The sequence below is a fragment of the Chiloscyllium punctatum genome, chromosome 42 (assembly GCF_047496795.1).
Source record: "Chiloscyllium punctatum isolate Juve2018m chromosome 42, sChiPun1.3, whole genome shotgun sequence".
In the NCBI taxonomy this organism is placed as follows: Eukaryota; Metazoa; Chordata; class Chondrichthyes; order Orectolobiformes; family Hemiscylliidae; genus Chiloscyllium; species Chiloscyllium punctatum.
Genome location: NC_092780.1, coordinates 1,334,702 through 1,360,901, shown reverse-complemented (window position 1 = coordinate 1,360,901; position 26,200 = coordinate 1,334,702). Strand labels below are relative to the sequence as shown.

At 41.1% G+C, this 26,200-nt stretch overlaps 1 protein-coding gene across 2 annotated transcripts in view; it reads left to right on the top strand.

Moving 5' to 3' along the window:
• LOC140465619 (zona pellucida-binding protein 2-like) overlaps positions 1–26,200 on the top strand; it is a 44,696-nt gene that overhangs the window by 10,558 nt on the left and 7,938 nt on the right. For both annotated transcript variants that reach the window (XM_072561173.1, XM_072561172.1), the window contains 3 exons: positions 12,928–13,077; positions 15,877–16,095; positions 19,001–19,086. In XM_072561173.1, the coding sequence (XP_072417274.1) occupies positions 12,928–13,077; positions 15,877–16,095; positions 19,001–19,086 (455 nt within the window). The remainder of the gene's footprint in view (positions 1–12,927; positions 13,078–15,876; positions 16,096–19,000; positions 19,087–26,200) is intronic.

The following is a 26,200-nucleotide window of genomic DNA, read 5'->3' as shown; positions in this document are numbered from 1 at the left end:
AGGTCTCTAGCACGGAGTTTGTCCCTGTTGCTCAGAAGGGAAAGGGGAAAAGGAGCAGAGCATTAGTCATTGGGGACTCCATAGTTAGGGGGACAGACATGAATTTCTGTGGGAATAAGAGAGACTCATGGTTGGTGTATTACCTCCCAGTTGCCAGAGTTCATGATGTCTCTGATCGTGTTTTCAGGATCCTTGACGGGGAGGAGAAGTAACCCCAAGTTGTGGTCCACATAGACACCAACGACATAGGTAGGAAGAAAGATGGGAATTTAAAGCAGAAATTCAGGGAGCTAGGGTGGAAGCTTAGAGCTAGAACAAACAGAATTGTTATCTTTGGTTTGTTGCCCGTGCCACATGCTAGCGAGACAAGGCATACTGAGAAAGAGGAGTTGAACACATGGCTTAAAGAATGGTGCATGAGGGAAGATTTTGGGTAACTGGATAATTGGGGCTCATTCTGGAGTAGGTGGGACCTCTACAAACAGGATGATCTACACCTGAACCAGAGGGGCACCAATATCCGGGGGGGGGAATTGCGAATGCTCTTTAGGTGGGTTTAAACTAATTCAACAGGGGGGTGAGAACCAAAAATGTCGTTCGAGTATATGGCAGAACGAAAGTAGTGAAGTCGGATTTAAACTTCAAGATCGCAAGAAGGCACTGGCAGGCAAGAAGTTAGTTTGAAGTGTGTCTACTTCAGCACCAGGAGCATCTGGAATAAGGTGGGTGAACTTGCAGCATGGGTTGGTACCTAGGATTTTGATGTTGTGGCCATTTCAGACATGGATAGAGCAGGGACAGGAATGGTTCCAGGATTTAGATGTTTCAGTAAGAACAGAGAAAATGGTAAAAGAGGGAGTGGTGTGGCACAGTTAGTCAAGGACAGTACTACGGTTGCAGAAAGGATGTTTGAGGACTCGTCTACTGAGGTGACATTAGAAACAGGAAAGGAGTGGTTACCCTGTTGGGAGTTTTCTATAGGCCTCCAAATAGTTCCAGAGATATAGAGGATCGGATAGCAAAGATAATCCTCGACAGGAGCGAGAGTGACAGGGTAGTTGTTATGGGGGACTTCAACTTTCCAAATCAAGTTCAAGTACTTTTAGATGGGTCAGTTTTTGTCCAAAGTGTGCAGGAGAGTTTCCTGACACGGTACACAGACAGGCTAACAAGGGGTGAGGCCATATTAGATTTGGTACTGAGTAATGAACCTGACCAGGTATTAGATTTGGAGGTGGGTGATAGTGACTGCAATTTGGTTACGTTTACTTTAGTGATGGAAAGTGGTAGATATATACGGCAGGGCAAGAGTTATAGCTAGGGGAAAGGCAACTGTGATGCAATTAGGCGAGATTTAGGATGGGAAAAAAACTGCAGTGGATGGGCGTAACTCAAATTTAGAGCTTATTCGAGGACCAGCTATTGCGGGTCCTTGATAAATATGTACCAGTCAGGCAGAGAGGAAGTTTTTGAGCGCAGGAGCCATGGTTTACTAAGGAAATTGAATTTCTTGTCAAGAGGAAAAAGAAGGTTTGTGTTAGAATGAGGTGTGATGACTCAATTAGGGTGCTTGAGAGTTACAAGTCAGCCAGGAACAACCTAAAGAGAGCTAAGAAGAGCTGATGGAGGCATCATGAGAAGTTATTGGCGGATAGGATCAAGGAAAACCCTAAGGCTTTCTTTTGCTATATCAGTAATAAAAAATGACTAGTGTAAGATTAGGGCCAATCGAGCATAGTAGTGGGAAGTTGTGCATGGAGTCAGGCAAGATAGGGGAAGTGCTAAATGAATACTTTTCATTAGTATTCACACTAGAAAAAGACAATCTGGCAAGGAGAATACTGAGATACAGGCTACTAGACCTGATGGGATTGAGGTGCATAAGGAGGAGGTGGTAGAAATTCTAGAAAGTGTAAAAATAGGTCAGTCCCCTTGGCCAGATGGGATTTATCCTATGATTCTCTGGGAAGCCAGGGAGGAGATTATCAAGCCTTTGGGCTTTGATCTGTATGTCATCATTGTCTAAAGAAATAGTGCCAGAAGACTAGGGGATAGCAAATGTTGTTCCTTTGTACAAGAAGGAGAGTACAGACAACTCTGGAAATTATAGACCTGTGAGCCTCACTTTGGTTGTGGGTACAGTATTGGAAAGGATTATAAGAGGGAGCATTTATAATCATCTAGAGAGGAATAATTTGATTAGGGATAGTCAACAGTGTTTTGTGACAGGTAGGTTGTGCCTCACAAACCTTATTGAACTTTTGAGAAGGTGACAGAACAGGTGTATGAGGGTAAAGCAGTTGATGTGGCATATATGGATTTCAGTAAGGTGTTTGATAAGGTTCCCCACGACAGGCTATTGCACAAAATATGGAGGCATGGGATTAAGAGTGATTTAGTGGTTTGGATCAGAAACTGACTAGCTGAATGAAGTCAGAGGGTGGTGGTTGATGGGAAATATTCATCCTGGAGTTCAGTTACTAGTGGGGGACCGCAAGGATCTGTTTTGGTTCCACTGTTAGTCATTTATATAAATGATCTGCTTGAGGGCATAGAAGGATGGGATGGTAAATGTGTGGATGACGCTAAGGTCAGTAGCGTTGTGGATAGTGACGAAAGATGTTGTAGGTTACAGAGGGACATAGATAAGCTGCAGAGCTGGGTGAGAGGTGTCAAATGGAGTTTAATGCGGAAAAGTATGAGGTGATTCACTTTGGAAAGAGTAACAAGAATGCAGAGCACTGGGATAATGGTAAGATTCTTGGTAGTGTAGATGAGCAGAGATCTTGGTGTCCAGGTACATAGATCCTTGAAAGTTGCCACCCGGGTTGATTGGATTGTTAAGAAAACATACGGTGTGTTAGCTTTTACTGGTAGGGGGATTGAGTTTCAAAACCGTGAGATCATACTGCAGCTGTACAAAACTCTGGTGCGACCATATTTGGAGTATTGTGTACAGTACTGATCACCGCAATATAGGAAGGATGTGGAAGCTTTGGAAAGGGTTCAGAGGAGATATACTAGGATGTTGCCTGGCATGGAGGGAAGGTCTTACGTTAGAGAGAGGAAGGTTGAGAGGTGACTTAATTGAGACATATAAGATAATCGGAAGGTTAAATAGTTTGGACAGTGGGAGCCTTTTTCCTCAGTTGATGATGACTAGCATGAGGGGACTTTACTTTAAATTGAGGGGTGATAGATATAGGACAGATGTCAGAGGTTGTTTCTTTATTCAGAGTAGTAGGGGCATGGAACACACTGCCTGCAACAGTAGTAGACTCACCAACCTTAAAGGGATTTAAATGGCCATTGGATAGACATATGGACAAGAATGGAATAATGTAGGTTGCATGGGCTTCAGATTGGTTCCACAGGTTGGCGCAACATCGAGGGCCGAAGGGCCTGTGCTGTGCTGTAATGTTCTATGTAAAGGAAACTTGGCTGAATTGTTCCTAAGATTAAACTAGATATTGACTGAGACATAATAAATAGCTATATTGTCAATTCAGTTAAATTTCAAATTTATTATGATCTGTGGGAATTGGGATTGCAAAGAAATTGGTATATACTTCCAACTTTCGTTGTAATAGTTTGATTTGCCCATTTATAGAATCTTGTAAAGCACTGTCTAAGCAAGAAACCAGTGTTCTTGAGAGATACTCCATCCATTACATTTGTCTAAGTTGTGTGCTTTGTAAGATTTCCTTTTCTGCCATATGTGTTTTAACAAATTTAGTCATAAACCATAATTGTGATTGCAAAACTTATGCTTTAACCTATGTAAAGCTTTAGGTTAGATTTCTTACAGTGTGGAAACAGGCCCTTCAGCCCAACAAGTCCACACCGACCCTCCGAAGAGCAGCCCACCCAGACCCATTCCCCTACATTTACCCCTTCACCTAACACTACAGACAATTTAGCATGGCCAATTCATCTAACCCGCACATTTTTGGACTGTGGGAGGAAACCGGAGCACCCGGAGGCAACCCACGCAAACACGGGGAGAATGTGCAAACTCCACACAGACAGTTACCTGAGGCGGGAATTGAACCCAGGTCTCGTGCTGACCACTGTGCCACCACGCCGGCCAGTGAACTTACTAACCACAAAGTACTCATTACGGAAAAGAAGGCTGTCAGAATGCTGATAGAAGCAAGGCGGTAGGCATAATTCTGGAACTAATCAGCAATAGGAACTGGAAAAGTGGATAGACTGAGAGTAAGTCAGTCACTGGTTTTGAATGGCTGACATCAGATTTTTAAATGAAGTGGGAATGGAAACAGTACAAAGGTTTGCCATAATCTTCTAATGTTCCCTAGGTATGTGAAAATCTCAAAGAATTGGAGAGGGCAAATGTGAAACCCTTATTTGACAAAGGATTTAAGGATAATCTTAACGAGGTCAGTTAGTTTGACGAAAATAATGGGTAAGGTTTTAGAACCCGTGATTGTGGAAAAAGAATCAACGGTCACCTGAAAAAGTTTGAGTTTATTAAGAAGAATTAATGGGATTTGTAAGAAGTGGTGTGCTAGACTAATTAAATTGTATTTTTAAACAAATTGACAGTGTAGATTGATGAAGAGACTGCATTGGAAATTGACTATATGGACATTACAGAGCATTTGTCAAAGTACCACATAAAGGTCTGGTTAACACAATTGTGGTTCATGCAGTAGGTGAGCCACTAAAACTTGGATAGAAATAAAATTACTTAAGGACAGAAAAATATCAGGTAGTGGCAAATAGTTATATTTTACGTTTGAGCTGGTAGACAGTATTGTTCCCAAGGATGCCAAGACCACTGCCTTTCTTGATACTATATCGATGATTTGTCCACCATTAGTGGCCATTTCTTTAATTGCCTCGTCCAAGAGTTTTTGAATTGGTTTCCTCATCTCTCCACCTTCGTCTCACTTTTTTCTTATTTAAGTTGCTGCTTAAGATATAACTTTTGACCACTTGACCTAGGGGTGGAATTTACCAGATAGAGAAGCAGTGGGAAACCCATAGTGCTTCTGATGGGTGGTCTGACTGTTGCCACCATCAGGCTTTCTTCAAATTTAGGTGCCAAGGTGAAGAAATATGCACATCCAGAGCTCTGAGCTAATCCAAGGTCAGCAGCCTCCCATGACAATCCGTACCATGGGTATCAGTGCCAGGAATGCATTTGGAGAGACCTAGGATTGCCGAGGGACCCAGGCTAGGTGAGTGAGGATATGGGGAGAGATCACATGAGCGTGTGGGTAGGGAAGGTAAGGGAGGATGGCCATGCTCTTTCTAAATGCTGGATTTGCCTGAACAATTTCTGGAGGTATGGGAAAACATGCCATTCACTGAACTATCACTAAATCTGGTGAGCTCAAGAATGGTTGATGTCAACTAGTTCAATAATGCTCAGTAGAAGCAATGTATACCATCTACAAGGTGGTAGAAATTTACCATGGCTTCTAAAAAAAAGTTCCTTTCAAACCGAGACTTAATACCCTGTACAAAGTCAAGGGTGATGGATACAGGAGAACCACCTACAAGTACTCCCTAAGCCGCTCACCATTCTGACTTGGAAATATCTGGTTATTCCTTTTGTGTCACTGGCTTAAAACCCTGAACTCCCTAACAACGTTTGAGAGGCATCTACCCCAAATGGACTGGACAGGTTCAGGAAGTCAGCTCACCACTACTTTCCCAAGGGCAACTTGGGACAGGCAATAAAAGATGCCCACATCCAATGAATGAGTATTTTAAAAATGAACTACATTGACAAAATACCATCAACAGACATCTTTCTTCCGTAACCCCATTCCTGCTTCTATCTTAAGCACAGAATTCTTCCATCAGTTGGTTGAATATAGACTATAAAATTTTAGCTTCCATCATCTGACTGTTACACCTGAGATCTTTCACAGACTAAAATACTTTTTTAAAAAGAACAAATACTGACCTAAGATGGCTGACCACAGGAAAAAACCAAGTCAGGGAGATTCATGTGAAATTACCATATTTTATAACAACATATTAAAACCAGACAATTGAGCATCAGCAAATTTTAATTCATATTTATATGATTTCATATATTGGAAAATGAACGTGTCATCTAATTTGCTTGCTTGGAAATACAAAGGAGCTAGACATGTGAATATATTATAGCAGCTGCTTGGCAGAACAGAAAGTAGAGAAAAGGAATTTGAAGCTAAAGTTTTAGAAACTTCTCATTCTCCATTTCTCTCAGCCTCTCTAAAGACAACATTAAGTGGAAATGTAAATTGAGAAAATATCCATGCACGAAGAAATCAAAGTTATCTACAAATTTTACCACAAGCCAACAACCAAACAATTGTGGTCTCGTATTAAAAATTTAACAGTTCAAAGACTTTGAGTACTTTTGAATTGTATAGCCTTTGTGTATACTATACACTCTCCTTTTAAACCTTGTACCTATGTTTATGTGTGTGCATGTGTTCGATGTTGCATTTTAATTTTCTTGGAGTCAGTGGGTAAAAATTGCCTCTTTTATATCCATGTCAAGCAAACCTTGTAATTAGCTTGTTAGTTTTAACTAATACTATGTTTTAATTGAAATGTGGTAGCTACAGGTTAAAAATAAATAACATGTTGTGACCAACTGACAGGGGATTAACAAGAAGGAAGCCGATTCATTCTTCCTCACCTAGTTGTAGCTCACCACTGGGAGACTGGTATGCAGCCTGTCCTTCAATGAAGAGCCACAACATACTACATTAAGTCCAGCTCCAGGTCTCTTTATTTATTGAATTTTGATTTATTTATTGTCATGTGTACCAAAGTACAATGAAAAACTTTGTTTACGAGCAGTATGACAGATCACAGTAAGCAATGATGTACAGAACAAAAATTTAGATTAGATTCCCTACAGTGTGGAAACAGGCTCTTCGACCCAACCAGTCTACACCAACCCTCCGAAGAGTAACCCACCCAGACCCATTTCCTTCTGACTAATGCATGTAACACTATGGCAATTTAGCATGGCCAATTCACCTGACCTGCACATCTTTGGACTGTGGGAGGAAACTGGAGCACCCAGAGGAAACCCACGCAGATACGGGTAGAATGTGCAAATTCCACACAGACAGTCACCTGAGGCTGGTATCAAGCCTGGGACGCTGGTGCTGTGAGGCAGCATTGCTAACCACTGAGCCATCATGCCACCCTTTAGACAAAGGCATAGGGGTAACATTGCACAGGGCATACAAGAGAGATCAATATTAGCTAGGTCAGCAGTATTTGAGGCTAGAAAGTTCATTCAGTAGTCTTATAAAGGTCAGGAAGAAGTTGTCCTTGAACTTATTAGTGCAGGTGTTCAGGCATCTGTATCTTCTGCCTGACAGAAGAGGTTAGAAGAGAGTGTGAGGCAGCAGTGCTAACTACTGTGTCACTTTGGAAATATATCACTGTTCCTTCAGTGTCATTGGGTCCAAATTGGGGAATTCCCTTCATAACAGCATTGTAGGTCAACCTACAACACATGGACATCAGTGATTCAAGAAGGCAGTTTACCATCATCTACTCAAGGGGCTACTAGGCATGGACAGTAGATTCTTCCCCAGCCAACAACACTCATATCTCATAATTAAATTTTTAAAAACCTGCCATGTCCCCAGATCATTAGAGCCTGACGTTCTGGATAACTAGTCCCAGAATTAGAAAAATGAGAGATAATCTCACTATAGTCATTTGCCAGGGTAGACACTGAAAGGTTTCTGCTAGTTAGGGAATTCAAAACATGGGCATTGTGTAAAGATAAGGGCTGATCCTTAGATTGAAAATTAGAAGAAATGTCTTCATTTGGAAAGTTATTGATCCTTGGATTTCTCTGCTGCAGAGAATGGCAGATAGGCTGTCATTTAAAGCTTCAATGCTCAGGTTTATTGCTCTTACACAGAATGAGGGATATGGAGATTCTGATGCTGGTGGGTGATACTTGGGGACAGAAGGAAGCCTAGCAGATCTCACTGCTTAGGGGACGGGGATGTATGGCAGTAAAACATCCCTTAAGGACTCCCTTTTCCACATTGGTCGATGACCGCACCCCTATTAGGTTTGGTCCTCACCCGATCTCTTGATCATTACCTCTCCAACATCCCAAAGCTTCATATCTCTGCTGTAAGACCACCACCACCACAACCTTAAACCCTGCCCCACATCTGATTCAGGCTGCAGGACCTGGGAACTGCTTGTCGCAGCCCTTGGTTGGCTCTGCTGGAGCTCTGTAAATGAAGATAGAAGTCTTATCTGCGGTTAGTGATCCTTAATATTAATCTTCTTGCTGTAATCAGTGGAAATGTATATCACAACAATTCTACAGAAACTCTGCCATCCAAAAAAATCCTGCCCTGTAATGCAGTAGCAAAGTGCCATGAGACATGAAGTATGACACCCTCAAGTCCTCAAAGAGTGCACAATGTTTCATTTGGTTGTGAATTTTATTTGAAAACTACACTTTTTCCTTTTTTGTTCAAATTTTCTAGTGAATTTTTTTGTGAAACACCGTGCAACAGTTTCACAGTATTTCTGCTTTGGGCTTTAAGAATGTAACATTCTAAGATATAAATACAGAAAAGAATTTTTAAAAGGAATGCACTGTGTCTTCAAAAGATAACAATTACCTGTTTTCGGCACTTTTTGGCACAGCAAAACATCCCAAAAATCTTTAAAGGGCGAATTCATAGGGACAACAAGAACCTGCTATCTGAGTGGTCTTTTTACAAAGGTGTAGTAAAAGATGAAAGGTTTTCCAGAGCACGTGGACCTTGAGTGCATCTAACAGAACCAGGAGTAGAGCAGAGAAGGGGAATGGTTAACTATTCAAGAGTGGTATTTTTGAAAAGTATGATTTCTAAATAATTATTAATTCTACTGCACTTAGCTACTTTTGAAATATCATAATATTGCTATGAGGTTATATATTAAAGTACAATTGCAGGGAGTTTGGGCGTGTTTCCTGTTTTCATCCCTTTTAATGAGATAAGTGCAACTTATTTATTGAGTGGAGGTGTTGAACCAATTCTGGTTGTAAAAATTTTTAAGATAATTTATTTATAACACAATTTTTTGTTAATACTGACTCAGCAACATTCATATAAATTTACAGTATAGCATCAATTAATCCTATCAGGTAACTAAAATTTTCGAGAGGTGTTTTCTCCATATGCTAGATCCTATCACTGGTTTGAATTATAATGTTTGTTCCTAAAGCAGCCACATGTTACTGAAAGTTATAATCTACATTGTACAGCTTACATTAGTAGAAATGTACACCACCATAATATCACTGTTTACCACATCACACCAACTTAGAATTGTGCCATAGTTTCAAAACAATCCCAAATTCATTGTAGTTGTTACTGAGTTAGTTATTATCAACTAAATCAGCACTGAAAAGGGACATTTGTTCTAAATGGTGCTAGCTTAGGGAGAGGCCAGAAATTGGCAATGTTCCTGCCTGTGAAAGATTACTCTGGTCTGATTATAATGGTCTGTCACCGTGAAATAACATATTGACATATACAGTTAAGTTTCAGAACAATGATTTTTGGGTAAGTGATTAGAATTCTAGCTTTATATATTTGATTTTTGTTTTATCTCAGTGTCCATGCAGTTGGTTCCACAACATACACGTTGGCCCTTTTGCAAACAGTGCTGGCATATGGATAATTCTGTATATATTTTATGAAATACATGTTTAAGTTGCTAATTAGCCAATCACTCTGGACTGTATTAGACTATTTTACTTGGTGGTTATATCTAGCATTGCTGGTAAAGGAATTGTATTAAAATCCCCCCCTATACAGTGATATAGTTACATCTTCTTAATTATTATTAACAATTTGCATATACAGTACCTGAGGGTTAGTTAGCTCAGTTGGCTGGACAGCTGTATTCTGATGCAATGTGACACCAACAGTATGCATTTAGTTTCTGTATCAATTGAAGTCTTCATGAAAGTTCTGCTTTCTCAACCTTGCCCTGGCCTGAAGTATGGTGATCCTCAGGTTAAACATTACCTTTACTTGTTCTATAAAGGAGGTATTCTACTCCACATGTTAATATCGATATTAGAATGATTGCTGAGACTTAAAGGGAGAGATCAGGTGTAATTAAAGACTTTATCGAAGATTTAAGTGAAGGGTCCAGAATAGAGGTTCAAAATGTGTTAAAGCTGTGTCAGAACATGGGCAATGAACAATAAAGTTTGAGAGATAATGCATACACTGATCGGCATGAGAAATTTGTAGCGATTGGATGAACAATGCATTGATGAAAATACTGAGCTATTTGACTCCAGTGCTTTCTGTGATGGGAGCTGATATAAATTGTTGAGGAATAGAATGGTTAGTAAGTTAATATTGCAGGACAGATTACTGGTGGTTGAATTTTGGGCATGGTGGAACGTGTTGAGGTGGACATTAGGACTCCATCAAGGAGAGCCAGCAATCAATCTGCACATAGATCATACCCAATCCAGATACAGCACACATCAAACAACCCAATCTGGATATAGCACAGACTGAACAATCTGATCCAGATTCAGCAGGCACTACAGCATCCAATCTAGATAAAACCCACAAAGTACTATCTGATCTATATATGTGCTTACATATTTTGCTAATCAATGTTCAGAAATGTTATTGCACATTTCTGGAGCAGGGGGAGCTTGAACCCAGGCCTCCCGGTCCCAGGGATAGGAACCATAAGAGGCTTTGCATGTGCTTAAAGAGGCTGGTGGCAGAATTAAGGCAAATTCATTCCCAATTTTGTTTATTGATTACCCTGATGCAGCTCGTCCAATTGCAGAATGTGAGTTTAAGGAATATGGAAGATCAGCAGGCTGGAATTCTCTCGGAGGATCTAAAGTGAGTCCAGTTTGCAGGGACCAAGCTGCGGCTGGCAGCCTTTTTCAAAAAAAATGTAATACCTATTTTAGGTAGTGACCTCCCATGATTTCTTTAAAAACTTAACCATGGTTAGATGACATATAGATTAGGCTAACACATACTCCTGCCCCGTACAGCCATTTCCTGTTTGGATTTCAGAACACACCTTTATTAATACAGTCAGGGGATGTTACCTGTTTTAAATTGTCATCAGGGATGCCTCTGCAGCATCCGATTCAATAAACACATTTGATGTGTTCTTGGAGGTTCTAGAGATGACAAAAGCAAGAATGCAGGTTTTAACACACATGACTGCGTTATTAACACAAGGAGGCAATATTGTAAATAGTTTTAAATCAATCTGTACAGATGTACTGAGACAAACTTCCAGACTGCATCCCAGCCATCATGATTCTCAGGTAGGAACACTAGCACTGCACCATAATAGCGATATGGCAAGAAAATAAGTTCCTGATAATAGGTTTGGAGCTCAGTTTATAGTCCCACAAGTCACCATGGAATACATATAGTCATGACTTCAGTCAAAAATGTAACCTTGGCAGCATTGGATCACACACATTGAACATTGGGAGAGATGTGTTATAAATAACTTATCAATTATCACTGTTTAAAAAACTACGATTCATACCCCTGCACTCTTGCCTCAGCAAGTTAAAATGGTCTGGTTCATTTTAAATGGTGGCTGTAGTCTTTTTGGTGTCCATTCACATAATGTTAGCAATCCATGACTTAATGTTCAACAAGCATTTTGACAGAGGTAAAAACAATGACTGCAGATGTTGGAAACCAGATTCTGGATTAGTGGTGCTGGAAGAGCACAGCAGTTCAGGCAGCATAAAAAGTAGCTTCGAAATCGACGTTTCGGGCAAAGCCCTTCATCAGGAATAAAGGCAGTGAGCCTGAAGCGTGGAGAGATAAGCTAGAGGAGGGTGGGGGTGGGGAGAGAGTAGCATAGAGTACAATGGGTGAGTGGGGGAGGGGATGAAGGTGATAGGTCAGGGAGGAGAGGGTGGAGTGGATAGGTGGAAAAGGAGATAGGCAGGTAGGACAAGTCATGGGGACAGTGCTGAGCTGGACGTTTGGAACTAGGATGAGGTGGGGGAAGGGGAAATGAGGAAACTGCTGAAGTCCACATTGATGCCCTGGGGTTGAAGTGTTCCGAGGCAGGTTGGGTTTGAGATAAGGGGTGGGAGTTGGAATTATTGCATATGATGAACTGATTTAGATATAGATGATTTTAATAATGAGTAGCAGATAGACAAGAAAAGAGGGGAACAGTAGTGGTTCTTAGGAGGATCTTAACTGGTAATAGTGCCAGGCTAGGTTGATAGTTGTGAGATGGGAGTTTTGGATGTATTGAAAAGGAAGAAATTGGAGACAAATTGCCTTGCCAGTGAGCAAAATTTCCAAGAGAGGATTAGGTTGAGTGTTGGAAAAGAACGAGTGAGGGAATTTTTATGGTGACAGTAGGAGTCAACATGTCAGAGAAGAGGGCTTCTTGGAAAGTATGTTGAAATCACTAATTGCTCACTTTTACTATTTTCCTTGTATATTGCATCAGAACAGCTGTAGTTCTTGAAATGCCAGCCTTGTGATGGCCTTCTGCAAATGTGCTCTTCCAAGAATGAAGTTTGCTGAAAACATCATCTTGTGTCCTTTCCCAATTTAAATTGCCTCATCTTTTGACCTATTAAGTGAAATACTCAGGGAGATAACTGCCTTTGGTCCAAAGTAACAAACTCAACTATGTTGCATAAACATCATCTCATCCTTTGGCTGCATGGTATTTGACATCCAGTTTACTTTTTGTTCCAAGACAGTATATTTTATAATTCCTTCAGCTTTGTAATAGCTGCAGTCACTCTTGTTGTCGAAGTTTCCTGATAAACTGAAGCTAGTACTCCCATGGTGTTAGTGGAGCCAGTTTTGCAAATCCTTTGAGAATTATTAATTTTACAGAGTCTTATGCTAACAGTAGATCTTATGTTTTCCTTTTTAGGGGAGCCTTATGTGAGGATATCTGAAACAGGAAGCCTTGTACTGAGATCCTTTGACAAATTCATGTCAGGAGATTATACATGCACAGTTTCCTACAAGGATGTTGAGAAGAACAAGGAGCTATTCCTTGATATGAAGTTCTCAGTATATGGTAAATACTGGATGAAAGACAAAGAGCATGTTTCTGTACTGCAACTGGAACTATTCATACACAGGATCTGACTTACAAAGATAATTTGGGCCATATTGTTCTCAGTCAATTGCAGTGAGCCCAAATTATACCAGTGAAAATATAAGAAGCCAATATTTTCATAGAGGATCTCCTGATATTCTGCCGTATTTTCTAGAGTTCACACAGTTAACAGTTAAATGTTGTTTTCCTGGGAATTGTTAATCTCCCATTGAATTACTGCATCAGAACATCTCTTAGGGAGATTCAGGACCATTTCATTTAAGTTTAACAGGTTCCTGAGGAATAAAATAGACTCACTATAGACTAGACTGCTCAGCTACCTGCATGTTATATTTTTAATGTTGCATAAAGTTTCACTATCTCCATTTCACTGACACTGAAATCCTTGGTATAGGTTGCATTGCATGCTCATTTACACTTTTTCAGTGTTCTCGCAGCAAGTACTACTGTAGTGGCTGTATTACAAGGTTAATAATCCAGAACACAATGGTTCAAATCTAATAATGGTATTTCAGACTGAATGGAATTCAATTTTTTTTTAAATGAAAGTAAACAGTATCAGTAAATATGAATTGAAAACTGTCAGATTGTTTGAAAGCTTAATTACATCAACAACTCCAGTTCCACACACAGCTGATTCTGAAGTGATCCATGCTTAATACTTATTCACCTCTGTCATGTGCCAGTTGATTTCTAGGTTCCTCTAAAGCGATGCAGCATGGTTTGATTCTCCCTGAAATAAGAAAAGTAATATTTGTCATCTCTCCAATATGTCATCTTTACACTACTAACTAGAGTGTGGTATTAATGATCTGGCAGTTCCTGTCCTCTACTTGTGGCTGAGTTATTAGGAGTGGTAGCCAGCTGTATTATTGGGTTATTGATGATGCTAGACTGTCACAGATGCATGCTGTAGGTAGGATGAGTTCTCAATAGAATTGAACTGTAGTTGGGGGTGAGCTGTAGGTGTTAGTGAGTTCTCAGAGAAGCTGAGCAGTTGATAGATGTGAGCTTAAAAGACAAGCCTGAATAATGATGATCATGTAACTACTGAGTTGTCATAAAATTTCTGAAAAAGGGTCACTAAACGAGAAACGTTAAATGTCATTTCTGTCCACAGATGCTGCCAGAGCTATTGAGTTTTTCCAGCAATTTACTTTTATTTCTTAGATGCCATAAAAGCCTGGTACATAGAAAAGAAAGTCAAAGTTCCCAACCAGTCTGGAATTTTTGTGACTCCAGTTCTTCAACAATCTGATTATCTATTGATTGACCACAGGAATGGTATAGCAAGCCACTACCAAAAAAGCTGAATAAATATAAAGCTGAATATACCACTGGGCATTAAACTAGACACTGGAAATGACAAAGGCACTCTCTGTCTGTTGTATTTCAACCTGTATTGTGAAATGTAATACTAGTTCTTAAAGTATTTCCCAGTATTTTGTTTATGGTAGGTGCTAATTTTGCCAATCCTGGCAAGCACAGCAGTTCAGTTTACAGGTGTAGCACCTTATAAAGTCCATCTCATTAATGTCTGCATACTTGTACTGTGATTAGGAGGGCTGTCCCACGGAAGTATTAAGCATTAACATGAAATAACCAAACTTACTTAATCATAATTTGCAGCTAATCTCCAAAACAACACCACCACCATCCCTGAGTATGTTTTGTCTCATTAACAGAACAGACCACAAGTGGTCATCACACAGTGGAATGCAGTTAGGAAGTTACAATTGCTATATCTGTACTTCTCTACTTGGTAGAGGCACCAAGAGTAACAAGAACACATAATGTACTCTTGATCAGAGACTGTAGTGCCCAAAACCGAGAGAAGCTTAGTATCACTATTACTGCTGAAAATGTGTTGCTGGAAAAGCACAGCAGGTCAGGCAGCATCCAAGGAACAGGAGAATCGACGTTTCGGGCATAAGCCCTTCTTCAGGAATCCTATTACTACTACTGATCAGGTTAGCCAATTTCAGAGCAAAATGCTTAGTCTGCGGCAGGTGGTGAAAAACTAACAGGAGGGAAAACCTTCTCACTCTCATCTTCATCACTCAATTCAACACATGTATCTGCCCATTACAGTACTGGTAGGACTGACAACAGCCTGTAGAGATAAAGATTCAGCTTCAAATGAAGCATACCCTCCGTCGTGCTGCATGACACTATCACCATGCCAAATGGAACAAATACAGAATATCGGAATCTATGCATTGCGTGCACCATTTGCAACTGTAGAATTATATTCAACAACAATCTGTAACCTCCCAGCTGTATAACAGGCCATTCAGACACATGATCAGCTGGTTCTGCCATCTGATCTCCTACCCGAGTGACATTTTCCTGTACTATCACCATATTCCTTGAAAGCTTTAATATTGATATCTGTCTTAATATCTATTGATATGTGTCTCAAACTGATCCTCTGCAACCCTCTTTGGAGAATTCCAAAGATTCAGCACCCTCTGATAAAAGAAATCCTTTCTCATTCTCAACCCTAAGCTACCTACTTATTCTGAGATTATCCCTTGGATCTAGACTTCCAAATTGAGGAAACATTCTTCCTGTATGTACCCTTTTGAGCCCTGTAATAGCTATGGGTTGGGAATGAGCTTGTTAGTGCAGGTGAGCTGGCAATGGTAGCAAATTGTTGTTGCATATCAGGTTGTCAGTATATTGTTACATGACTGTTCACCTTTATTTATTTTCTAATAGTTATCACAAAGAAACCTATTAATTTAAATCTTCTAGGCTTTCGTGAACCTGACTATTCATTCAAGTTTTCAACTCGTTATCACACTCACGAATGCCATGATCCTTCCAATAGCCGTTTTTTTCGTAAGTTCAAATCAGTGGAGAAGGAGTTAATTGCTGACCTGACCTGCAGAATAACTGATGTGGAAATGAAATGCCATGTTGTCAAAGTACCACACAAAGGTCTAATAACTGAACTCTTCATTTCATTTAAAGGTAAGGTAAATCTGCATTGGAATAACTGGACTGCTTAAGTCTTTTGTCTCAAATTTGTAATGCCCTTTTCTCAAAAACAATTGTGTACATTACTTGTACACTATGATTCTTTGCTACTGTTGTACAAATCTGTGAATTCATGTTTTCTCAGAGGAAGAAGTATGTGCTTGAGATGTTTTGCGCATAATTGTTACCTAACATATACTAAGTTGATAAATTAGACAAAACCTCTCTGTGCTTGAATAGATCTTTAATAAATAAGATCAAATTAATCAAATATGTAGTGGTGCACTGCCTACATATAACAGGGCATAGATTTAAGATCGTCACCAGAAGAACTTAAGAACTAGGAGCAGGTCTCGGCAATATAGCCAGCCATGCTTGCTGCACCATTCATTATGGTTATGGCTGATCTCATTCTTGGCCTCAACTGCACTATCCTCTTATTCCTTGTTATTCAATAATGAGAGGTCCCACTTTCAAGGTGAGAAGTGAAAAGTTTAAGGGGGATACACGCAGCAAGTACTTCACACAGAGGGTGGTGGCTGTCTGGAATGCATTGCCAGCAGAGGTAGTAGAGGCAGGCACGGTAGATTAATTTAAGATGAGTCTGGAACAGATGCATGAGAGGCGGGGAGCAAAGGGATACAGATGCTTAGGAATTGGGCGACAGGTTTAGACAGTAGATTTGGATCGACTCAGGCTTGGAGGGCCGAAGGGCCTGTTCTTGGGCTGTAAATTTTCTTTGTTCTCTGTTATTCCACCTGCTCTCCATAACCATTCAACCCTTAAAAATCTGTCTTTCACCTCCTTAAATTTACTCTCTTTCTCAGCATCCACTGCACTTTAGGGCAGTGAATTCCAGATTCATGGCTCTTTGAGACAAGTAATTTCTCCATATCTTCATTAAATCTGCTATCTCTTAAGCTAAAAGGAGAGATCGGGAAATTTTCTGTATGTAAAAGATTCTTAATAAATGGAATATGGTACCTGAGAGAGTTGGTGGAAGCAAAATCCATAATAGCTTCTAAAACTTTCTAAAAAGGGAAGTCCTAAAAGCATAGGAAGAAGCAGTGAAAGGGATAAATGCAGTGGGCTGAAAAATCCCTGTACCATAACTGTAGACTATTTTCGTATTCTTACCTATCATGAAGAGTACCTGTTTTTATTTCCGTAATATCATGGTCTTCACTTTTATTCAGCCCATCAAATTCTGGTTCTCTCAGCTCTACCTTTTTCACCTACTTACTCAGCTATTGCAAAGTTCTCTTAGCCAGCCTTACATTTTTCACTTCCCTTAAGCTTAAATTCAGCCAAGATTATGTTTCCCATATCTTATCCTGCACCACTTGTTTATTTCTATATCTGATTCAAGAATATTTGAAATTTCTATTCTCATGATTCTTAAGTGACTTTTCTAGAACTTGTTCCCTTCAGCTTTACCCCAATAACTGAAGCATAAGGCCAATACAACTGTTAAACCTAATAACCTGCTAACAGGTGAGTTGTGTGGTCTTAACTGGGGAAAATTCACCAATAATCTTACCTACTCTTACAAAAATTAGCACAAACTGTATAAATCTATAATAATTCCAATGAAATCATCAAAACCCAATATGCCTGACTGACCCAGGTTTCTTCATTAACAGAAATAATAAATCTATATATTGTAACATACTGTAAGAAAGGACTTCTAATTCTTCAAATTAAATTATACCCCTTCAAAACCCCCAAACACACACACACATTCTGTCTCTCTCTCTCTCTCACTCACTCTATCTCAATCATGTTTAAGACAGACAAAAGACGAAGGGTTTATCACAGATTCTATGGGTGGAAGACAAAATTCCAAAGATCAGCTCAGAGCACAAAGTGGAAAATACTTTTCCTCTCATAGTTCTTTTAACTTGTGCAGTAGTGAGACACTGTTGACTGTATATTGTCCCTCAATGTGCTGGTTGATCAGGTGAATGTATAAACTTTTTTTTCTTTTAGGATTTCTGGGATTTTCTGTCTTTTTCCCAAGTAAGAGAGAGAGAGATGAGTATGCAGTCTCTGGATGTTTTGTTTGCTCTGTCTGCTACTCTGGGCACTCAACTTTTTTTTAAACACTCTGCAACTCAGCCAATCAGAGAGTTGTTCCCTGGCAGCACTTCCTTAACTTTGAAGTTTCTGTCTCAAATCTCTTCTTACTTCCAACACTTGTTGCAGAACTCAACAAATATGGAATATTTGTTTTTCAAATTGTAGAACTTTCCTTGTATTCTAGTGTCACAGTCCCACTGCATTTCAGTTTATAGACGCAAAAAATGAAAAATATGTGTCTCTTAGGGATAGCCTCTGAAGAGCTCAACAAACTCTGGTGATACCTTACAGATTAGATTAGATTAGATTAGATTACTTACAGTGTGGAAACAGGCCCTTCGGCCCAACAAGTCCACACCGACCCGCCGAAGCGCAACCCACCCATTCCCCTACATTTACCCCTTTTACCTAACACTACGAGCAACTTAGCATGGCCAATTCACCTAACCTGCACATCTTTGGACTGTGGGAGGAAACCGGAGCACCCGGAGGAAACCCACGCAGACATGGGGAGAATGTGCAAACTCCACACAGTCAGTCGCCTGAGTTGGGAATTGAACCCGGGTCTCTGGCGCAGTGAGGCAACAGTGCTAACCACCGTGCCGCCCACCTTGTTGACAGTATCCCAATAACATTTGCAATTATTTTCAGAAAGTTATTCCAATGTAATGAGAAACTCCTACCAATTTGATTGTTTTACAAAACTGCACCCATTCACTTGAACCTAAATTGATTGAAAAATTTGTAGAGGAGATCTGGGTTCCACGCTCAACTTGTAGCATTGATTAGAACACAAATTATTTTCTTTTCAAACCTACAGTGGATCCTTTTGGCTATGGATGGGAAGAAGTTTGCAGAAAATTTTTACATGACTGTGAGGATGAAACGAACAGGAGAGTCGAAAAGGTAAGTAAAGGAACACAGAGCCAGTTCTACAAAGACTATTGTAAATGGAAACAATCTGATAGTGAAAACCTATCCTGAAGTTTGAAGTGGAAGATGTATGATAAGTGTACAAACATTGTTTTTAAACTCACTTTCCAGATTCCATTGATCTGATTTTGACCTGAATTAGAAACGTGCATTTATCGTAGTTGTGGGTATGTTTGACTCGCTGGGAAATTGATTTGCGGGCATTTAGTCCCCTGTCTATGTGACATCTCCAGTGTTTTGGAGCCTCCTGTGAAGTGCTGTTGTGCTGTGCCTTCTGAAATTTATTTGGTTTGTTCTTGCTGCTTCCAGTTGCCGGTTCCGGTTATTCATTGCAATGATCGGTATATTAGATCTAGGTCAGCATGTTTATTGATGGAGCCCATGGATGAGTGCCATGCCTCTAGAAATTCTCTGGCTGTCCTCCGTTTGGCTTATCCTATTATCATAGTGTTGTCGTTGGTGTATTTATCATTGACAGTCATGGTACTGACAAAGGCATTTCAGACAAAGCAGAATGGTGTGCTTTCATTTTCTAAAATGTAATCTTCTGTGTTCTAAGTAGACCTACAAACTGAATATGGTCTTAAAAAAAACATTAGAGCTGATTTCAGAATTGCCTTACAGCAGTTTTATAGTGCTTCTGAAGCAGGATTACTGGATCCAAAACGTTAACTCAATATGTAGCTAGGCTGACTAGAGGGGAGGCCATATTGGCTTTGGTGCTTGGCAATAAACCAAGCCAAGAAAGGGAATAAGGATAATCCCAGGGACTCGGCAAGATGGCAGCGATTCTGTAGAACTGCTGTGGACAGCTCTGCCTAACAGCCAAGGCATACTGGTGTTTTTTGCCATCCCTGGCCAACTTATGTGGTGGAATTATTAGTTTAAAACCTTACAGAACACATATTTGTTAATATTTGGGAGTGGGAAGGATGCCAAAGGGAAAAGAAGCAAGCAAACAGCAACAGGAAGGACACTCCCGTGCAGCACCAGGTGTACCAGAGACAGCAGCAACAGTAGCCTCTCCTGAACCCCCCGGGGACCTGACATACTCTGGGGAATTGGCTGCGGTGATGGAGAGACGTACCTTGAAAGTTGGGGCTGCGATTGAGGAGATCCATGGGGGGATTCGGGCCCAAGTCGAACCTATTGCATCCATGATGCAGGAGCATGAGCAGGAGATCCGGGGCCTCGGGGAGAGGCTGGAGGAGGTGGAGGGTTGAACTAAGGCCTCGGAAGCTGCGACAGAGTCTCCATCCAGTCGGATCCAGATGCTGGAGCGAGAGATGCGGGCCTTGCGAGACTATATCAACGCCCTCGAAAATCGAGGTAGGAGGATAAATTTCTGAGTTATTGGGCTCCCTGAAGGTGAGCAGCCAGTCAGCTTTGAAAGCTGACTGCCAAAGTTTTTGGGCCTTCACATTGAGTCCAGCAGGCTGCAAATTGAAAGGGCTTATCAGGTTGAAGTGCACAGGTCAGGTCTAGTGCAGCCCCCCTGCCCAGTCCTAGTGCCCTTCCACTCATATAAGGACAAGCAAAAGGTGATAGAAGCTTCTAGATTACTGGGAAATGATCCACAGGCACTGCTGTACAAGGGGTCAAAAATCATGTTTTTCCAGGATTTCTCTGCACCTTTAATCCGAAAGAGGAAGTCCTTCGATGAAGTTAAAAAGAGGCTAAGAAACCTGGGCATCCAGTACTCCATGAGATACACCGCAGTGCTCCATTTCAGCCACGAGGACTCAGTTTATACATTTGACTCAGCGGATAAAGCTAAAATTCTGGATTAGTGGTGCTGGAAGAGCACAGCAATTCAGACAGCATCCAAGGAGCTTCGAAATCGACGTTTAGGGCAAAAGCCCTTCATCAAAGCTAAAAACTTGGTAGACACTTTAAAATACATGAACTGGCCAGAAGACTGTGGTTAATGTTTGTTCTCTTTTCCTTCTTTCCCCATGTTTTCCCTTTTTTTTATTCCTTTCTTTCTCCCAAAAATTTTCTTTTTTGGAAAGGAGGAAAAATCCATGGAATAAGTTGTTCCTTTTTTTTAATAACTGGATTTTCTGATGGGAAATTTTGTGGATGTTCTTTGTTGTCTCACCCTATTTTGTTTTGTTTGTTCTGTTTCTCTTTTAGTCACAAGTAGGGGTGACATGAAGCCAGGGATGGGTGGAGTGCTCATCCTGACTTTGTGTTTTTTCTATTGATTTAAGGATCATCTCCTTGTTTTTTTCTGGTCTTAGGCTGGGATACAGTCCGGGTTTGAAGGAGCTGTGTAGGAGAGGATGGGTAGGGTGAGTGCCCTCTATGGGCAGGGGGAAGAGTCTTCCATTCAAGGTTTTATAGTTGGTTTTCTTTATAGTTTTTTTGGTAGTAATTGTTGTTATAGTTATGATAGAGTAGTTTTTGTGTATATAGTTCTTCGACTCCATGAGTCTTTATTTACTTGTACTCGGCGCTTTGTAAGCAGGGTTCTCCCTCCAAGGGGTTCAAGGGGCTCTGAAAGGGGATATGGCTGAGTGTCTTATTAAATGGTGCACCTGGAACATTAAGGGAAATCATTTCCCAGTTAAAAGGAAAAAAGTGCTTTCTAGTCTTAAGAGAGAAAGGGTTGATATCGCTTTGTTGCAGGAAATTCATCTTGATGATGGGGAATATCTGAAATTATAACAGAGAGTTATGACTGGATATTCTTTTCATCCTTTACTACTAAAAGTAGGGGAGTGGTGGTACTTATTCAGAAAAATCTTCTGTTCACATTGTTAGAGCAGGTGAAAGATGAGCTGGGGTGGTTTGTGATACTTAAAGCCCTGATACATGGGGAGGAATATGGCATTTTAAATGTCTAGTGTCCTCTGACGCATCCCCTCAAATTTTTGATTAGTCTTTTCTCTAAGTTGAGTGCTTTTGGAACACGGCACATTATTATAGGGGGGTGATTTTAATTGTCTTTTGGATCCGACAGTGGACAAGATGTCTCGACTCCCAACTATTTCTTCGCAGGCCAAGCAGGTGGTTGACTTACGTGAGAAGTTGAGGCTGGTGGATATTTGGAGATGTCTTCACCCTACCAGCAGGGACTTCACCTTTTTTTCAAACCCACATAAATGTCACATAAGGATTGACTTTTTTCTGGCTCCCTTGGCCCTTCTAGATTCGATTATGGTTTGTAAAGTTGGGAATATAGCTATCTCTGATCACATGGCGGTATATTTGGAGGTTAAGGCCAAGAGTGAAGGGCTAGGTTTGCGCCACTGGCGTTGCACCCTTTTCTCTTTAAGGATTCCAAATTTGTGGAATATGTTTTGAAGGGGTTTCAGGAATTCTTGACTATCAACTCAGGCACAACTAGTAGTCCGTCTATGCTATAGGAGACTGCCATGACCTTTGCTAGGGGATTAGCTATTTCCTATTCGGCTAGCCGGAAACGATAGAAGGAGGAACAACAGCGTCTACTTGAGACACAGTTGGAAGCCACCGAGGCGGCACATTTTGCACGGCCTTCAGTAGCTAAGCTACAGCGGATCACAGCCCTCTGGGCTGCCTTGAATTCAATTTTGACACAAAACGCAAAGAAAGAACTTGCTTTTGCTAGACAAAGGCTAGGGGGGATAGGCCAGGAAAGTATTTCATGTACCTCACTAGGAAAAAGCGTTCCCCAATCCATTACTGCAATCAGAGACAGCGCCAGGGTCCTTACATACAATTCTAAAAAGATTAATGAGGCTTTTCGGAGTTTACTCTGAATTGTATTGGTCTGAAGGTTGCGAGGACAGGAGGGCTAAAATGAAGCCCTTTTTTAAGAACCTGGACCTCCCAGGGGTAACCTTGGTACAGGCCTCTCTCCTTAATGCCCCCTTGACAGTTCAGGAAATACAGGAGGCAGCTGGGCAACTTCAGAGTGAGAAAGCGCCTGGCCTTGATGGTCTTCCAGGTGAGCTTTATAAGGAGATTATAGGGATTCTGTCAGGGCCAATGTTGGAGATGTACAATCACTGCTATGTGCATGAATGCCTACCGCCATCTGAGGGAAGCTAATATTTCCTTAATTCTTAAGAAGGGGAAGGTTCCTGAGGATTGTGCCTCATACAGGCCCATCTCTCTATTAAATTCAGATTTCAAGATTCTGTCCAAGATCCAGGTGCTGAGATTGGAAAAGATGTTGCTCCATATTGTTAAAGAGGACCAGACAAGCTTTATAAGGGGCCATAGGTCCTCTAATAATGTTAGAAGGTTGCTGAATGTGGTCCAAGTTTGTCAGCAACAACCGATTCAGGGGTTGGTGATTTCCTTAGATGCAGAGAAAGCATTTGACCAGGTGGAATGGCCGTATCTTTTTTATGTCTTAGAACAGTTTGGGTTGGGTGGGGTCTTGGCGAGGTGGGTGGAGGTTTTATATCACCACCCTCTGGCTGTGGTCATCACCAACGGGGTGAAGTCTGGGAATTTTTAGGATTTGTAGGGGTAGTCGGCAAGGCTAACCCCTCTCACTGTTGTTTACGTTGGTGATAGAGCCGCTGGCAGAGGCCATTCGTCAGAACATCCACATAACCGCTCCGAAAGTGGGATCGAGGGCACACAAGATTACACTGTATGCAGATGATGTCCTTCTATTTTTATCAAATCTGATGACCTCCGTACCCCATTTGATACAATCTATCAATTCATTTGGGGCTATTTCAGGATATAAAATTAACTTTGCAAAATCGGAGGCTCTGCGTTTGAGGAACCTTAAGGATGTGACAGAAGTTGAAGGTGGCCCTAAGCTCCCTTTTAAGTGGTCACGGACAGGGTTCTGATACCTAGGCATTTTTATTACTCCCAAGTTTGAACTGTTATTTCGGACTAACTTTGCTCACTTGCTCGACAATATTAGGCGAGATCTCCAGAGATGGGAGGCTCTTCCAATTTCATGGCTGGTCCAAATATCTCTTATTAAGATGGCGATTCTTCCTCATTTGCTTTATCCCATCCGTATGCTCCCTATAATGTTTCCCAGGTCAAAGCTGCGGAAGCTTTTGGGGTGGTTTGATTCCATTGTCTGGCATCATGGGCCCCTCATCAAACTTACTAAATTGCAGTTGCCTCAAGGAGGGGGAGGAGTTGATTTCCCAGACATCAGGAGGTATCAATTGAGTTCCCTGCTGTCCTTTGTCTGCGATTGGGTAGGTAACAATCTGAACTCAATATGGCTGGATATTGAGGCCTCCCAGGCAAAGTGCCCTCTTATTAATCTGTTGTTCATGGCTAAGATGAGGACAGTTATGGACCACTGCCAGAACCCCATTATCATTAGTACAGTCAAGACGTGGAGGGTGATGCGTCAGAGTGAGGGTTGTTTATCCAAGACTTACACCTATAGTTGGCATGCCAGGGTTCCGACCAGGGATGATGGACTCAGGGTTCAAACTGTGGGCAGCAAGAGGATTTTCTAGTTTGGGAGACTTGTTTGAGGGGAAGGTCATGATGTCTTTTGAGCAACTGAGCCACAAATACGGGTTGTCCAGCAGAGATCTTTTCTGTTTCTTTCAGGTTAGGGATTTCATCCAGAAGAAGACTACGCTTCTCACTAAGCCCTATAAGCCTGATACAGAGAGGGTGTTGCTACGTTCCACAAGTACCCTTTCAGTTAGTGCCCTCTATCGCCTGTTGGGTGGCAGGGCCTGGCAGGATATTAACTGGTTATGTGAGGTCTGGGAGCAAGAGTTAGGAGTGGAGATCTCTTCTGAAACATGGGAGAACATATGGGAGAATCCTCGAAAGATCTCAATCTGTCATAGGGCATGCACTACGCAGTTAAAAGTTCTGCACAGGGCTCATCTGGCACCAGACCATCTGGCGAAGTTTAAAAAAGGGGCATCTTCAGTGTGCCCCAAATGTAAAATAAGTGTAGATACTCTCACCCATTGCTTCTGGACGTGCCACAGGCTCCGTGTTTATTGGAGCGCTGTGGCGGGAGAGATAGGGAGGGGATTGAGGACTGAAGTCAAAGTAGACCCGATATCTCTCCTCTTAGGTCTACTGAATCTACCATCTTTAGACGGGCATGGGAAGAAACTATTTAATACTGCATACTGTGCACAGAAGAATATTCTGATGAACTGGGTGTCTGAGAACCCACCGGGTTTGCTGGGATGGCAGAAATTAATTATGGAGCACATTCCCTTGGACGTTTTTACAAACATAGTGCACCACTCAACAGTCCATTTTTATAAGACATGGCAGCCCTACTTGAGTTATCTTGATATAGATTTGTTAGTTATCTTAACTAGGGCGTTTGTTTCACCAGGATGGTTAGATTTGTCGAGCCCTGAAGGGGGTCTCCTGAGTTAATACGGGTATATATGATTAGATTAGATTCAGCCCAACAATTCCACAACAACCCGCTGAAGCGCACCCACCCAGACCCATTCCCCTACATTTACCCTGCACCTAACACTACGGGCAATTTAGCATGGCCAATTCACCTAACCTGCACATTTTTGGACTGTGGGAGGAAACCGGAGTACCCGGAGGAAATCCACGCAGACATGCGTCAGTCGCCTGAGGTGGGAATTGAACCCAGGTCTTTGGTGTTGTGAGGCAGCAGTGCTAACCACTGTGCCACCGTGCTGCCCACATGCTCCCGTTCCTTTGTTTGGGAGCGTTGCGCTGAGCATAACTGCTCTGTATTTTGTGGGGGATTTTTGGGTTTTTTTGCTTTTTTTTCTTTCTTTTTGATCTATTAGTTATTTACTTATTTATTGGTGTTGCTTTGCACAGTGCTCGGGTTTGTTTTGTATTATAGGGTAGGTTAGTAGTTAATACACAGTAGTTGTATTGTAATTTGTGTTTTTTTTCTTTTTATTATACTGATTGTATTTTTCAATAATTTTATATGTTTGTAAAGTTAAAAAAGATTTGTTTATGAATATATTTATTTAAAAAAAGGGTAATCCTGGGAATTACAGACCAATCAGTCCTACTGTGGTGGGCAAATTATTGGAGAGAATTCTATTAGGATTTATGATTACTTGGCAAACTATAGTTTGATTAGGGATCGTCAGCATGGCTTCAAGAGGGGCAGGTCATGCCTCACAAGCCTTAT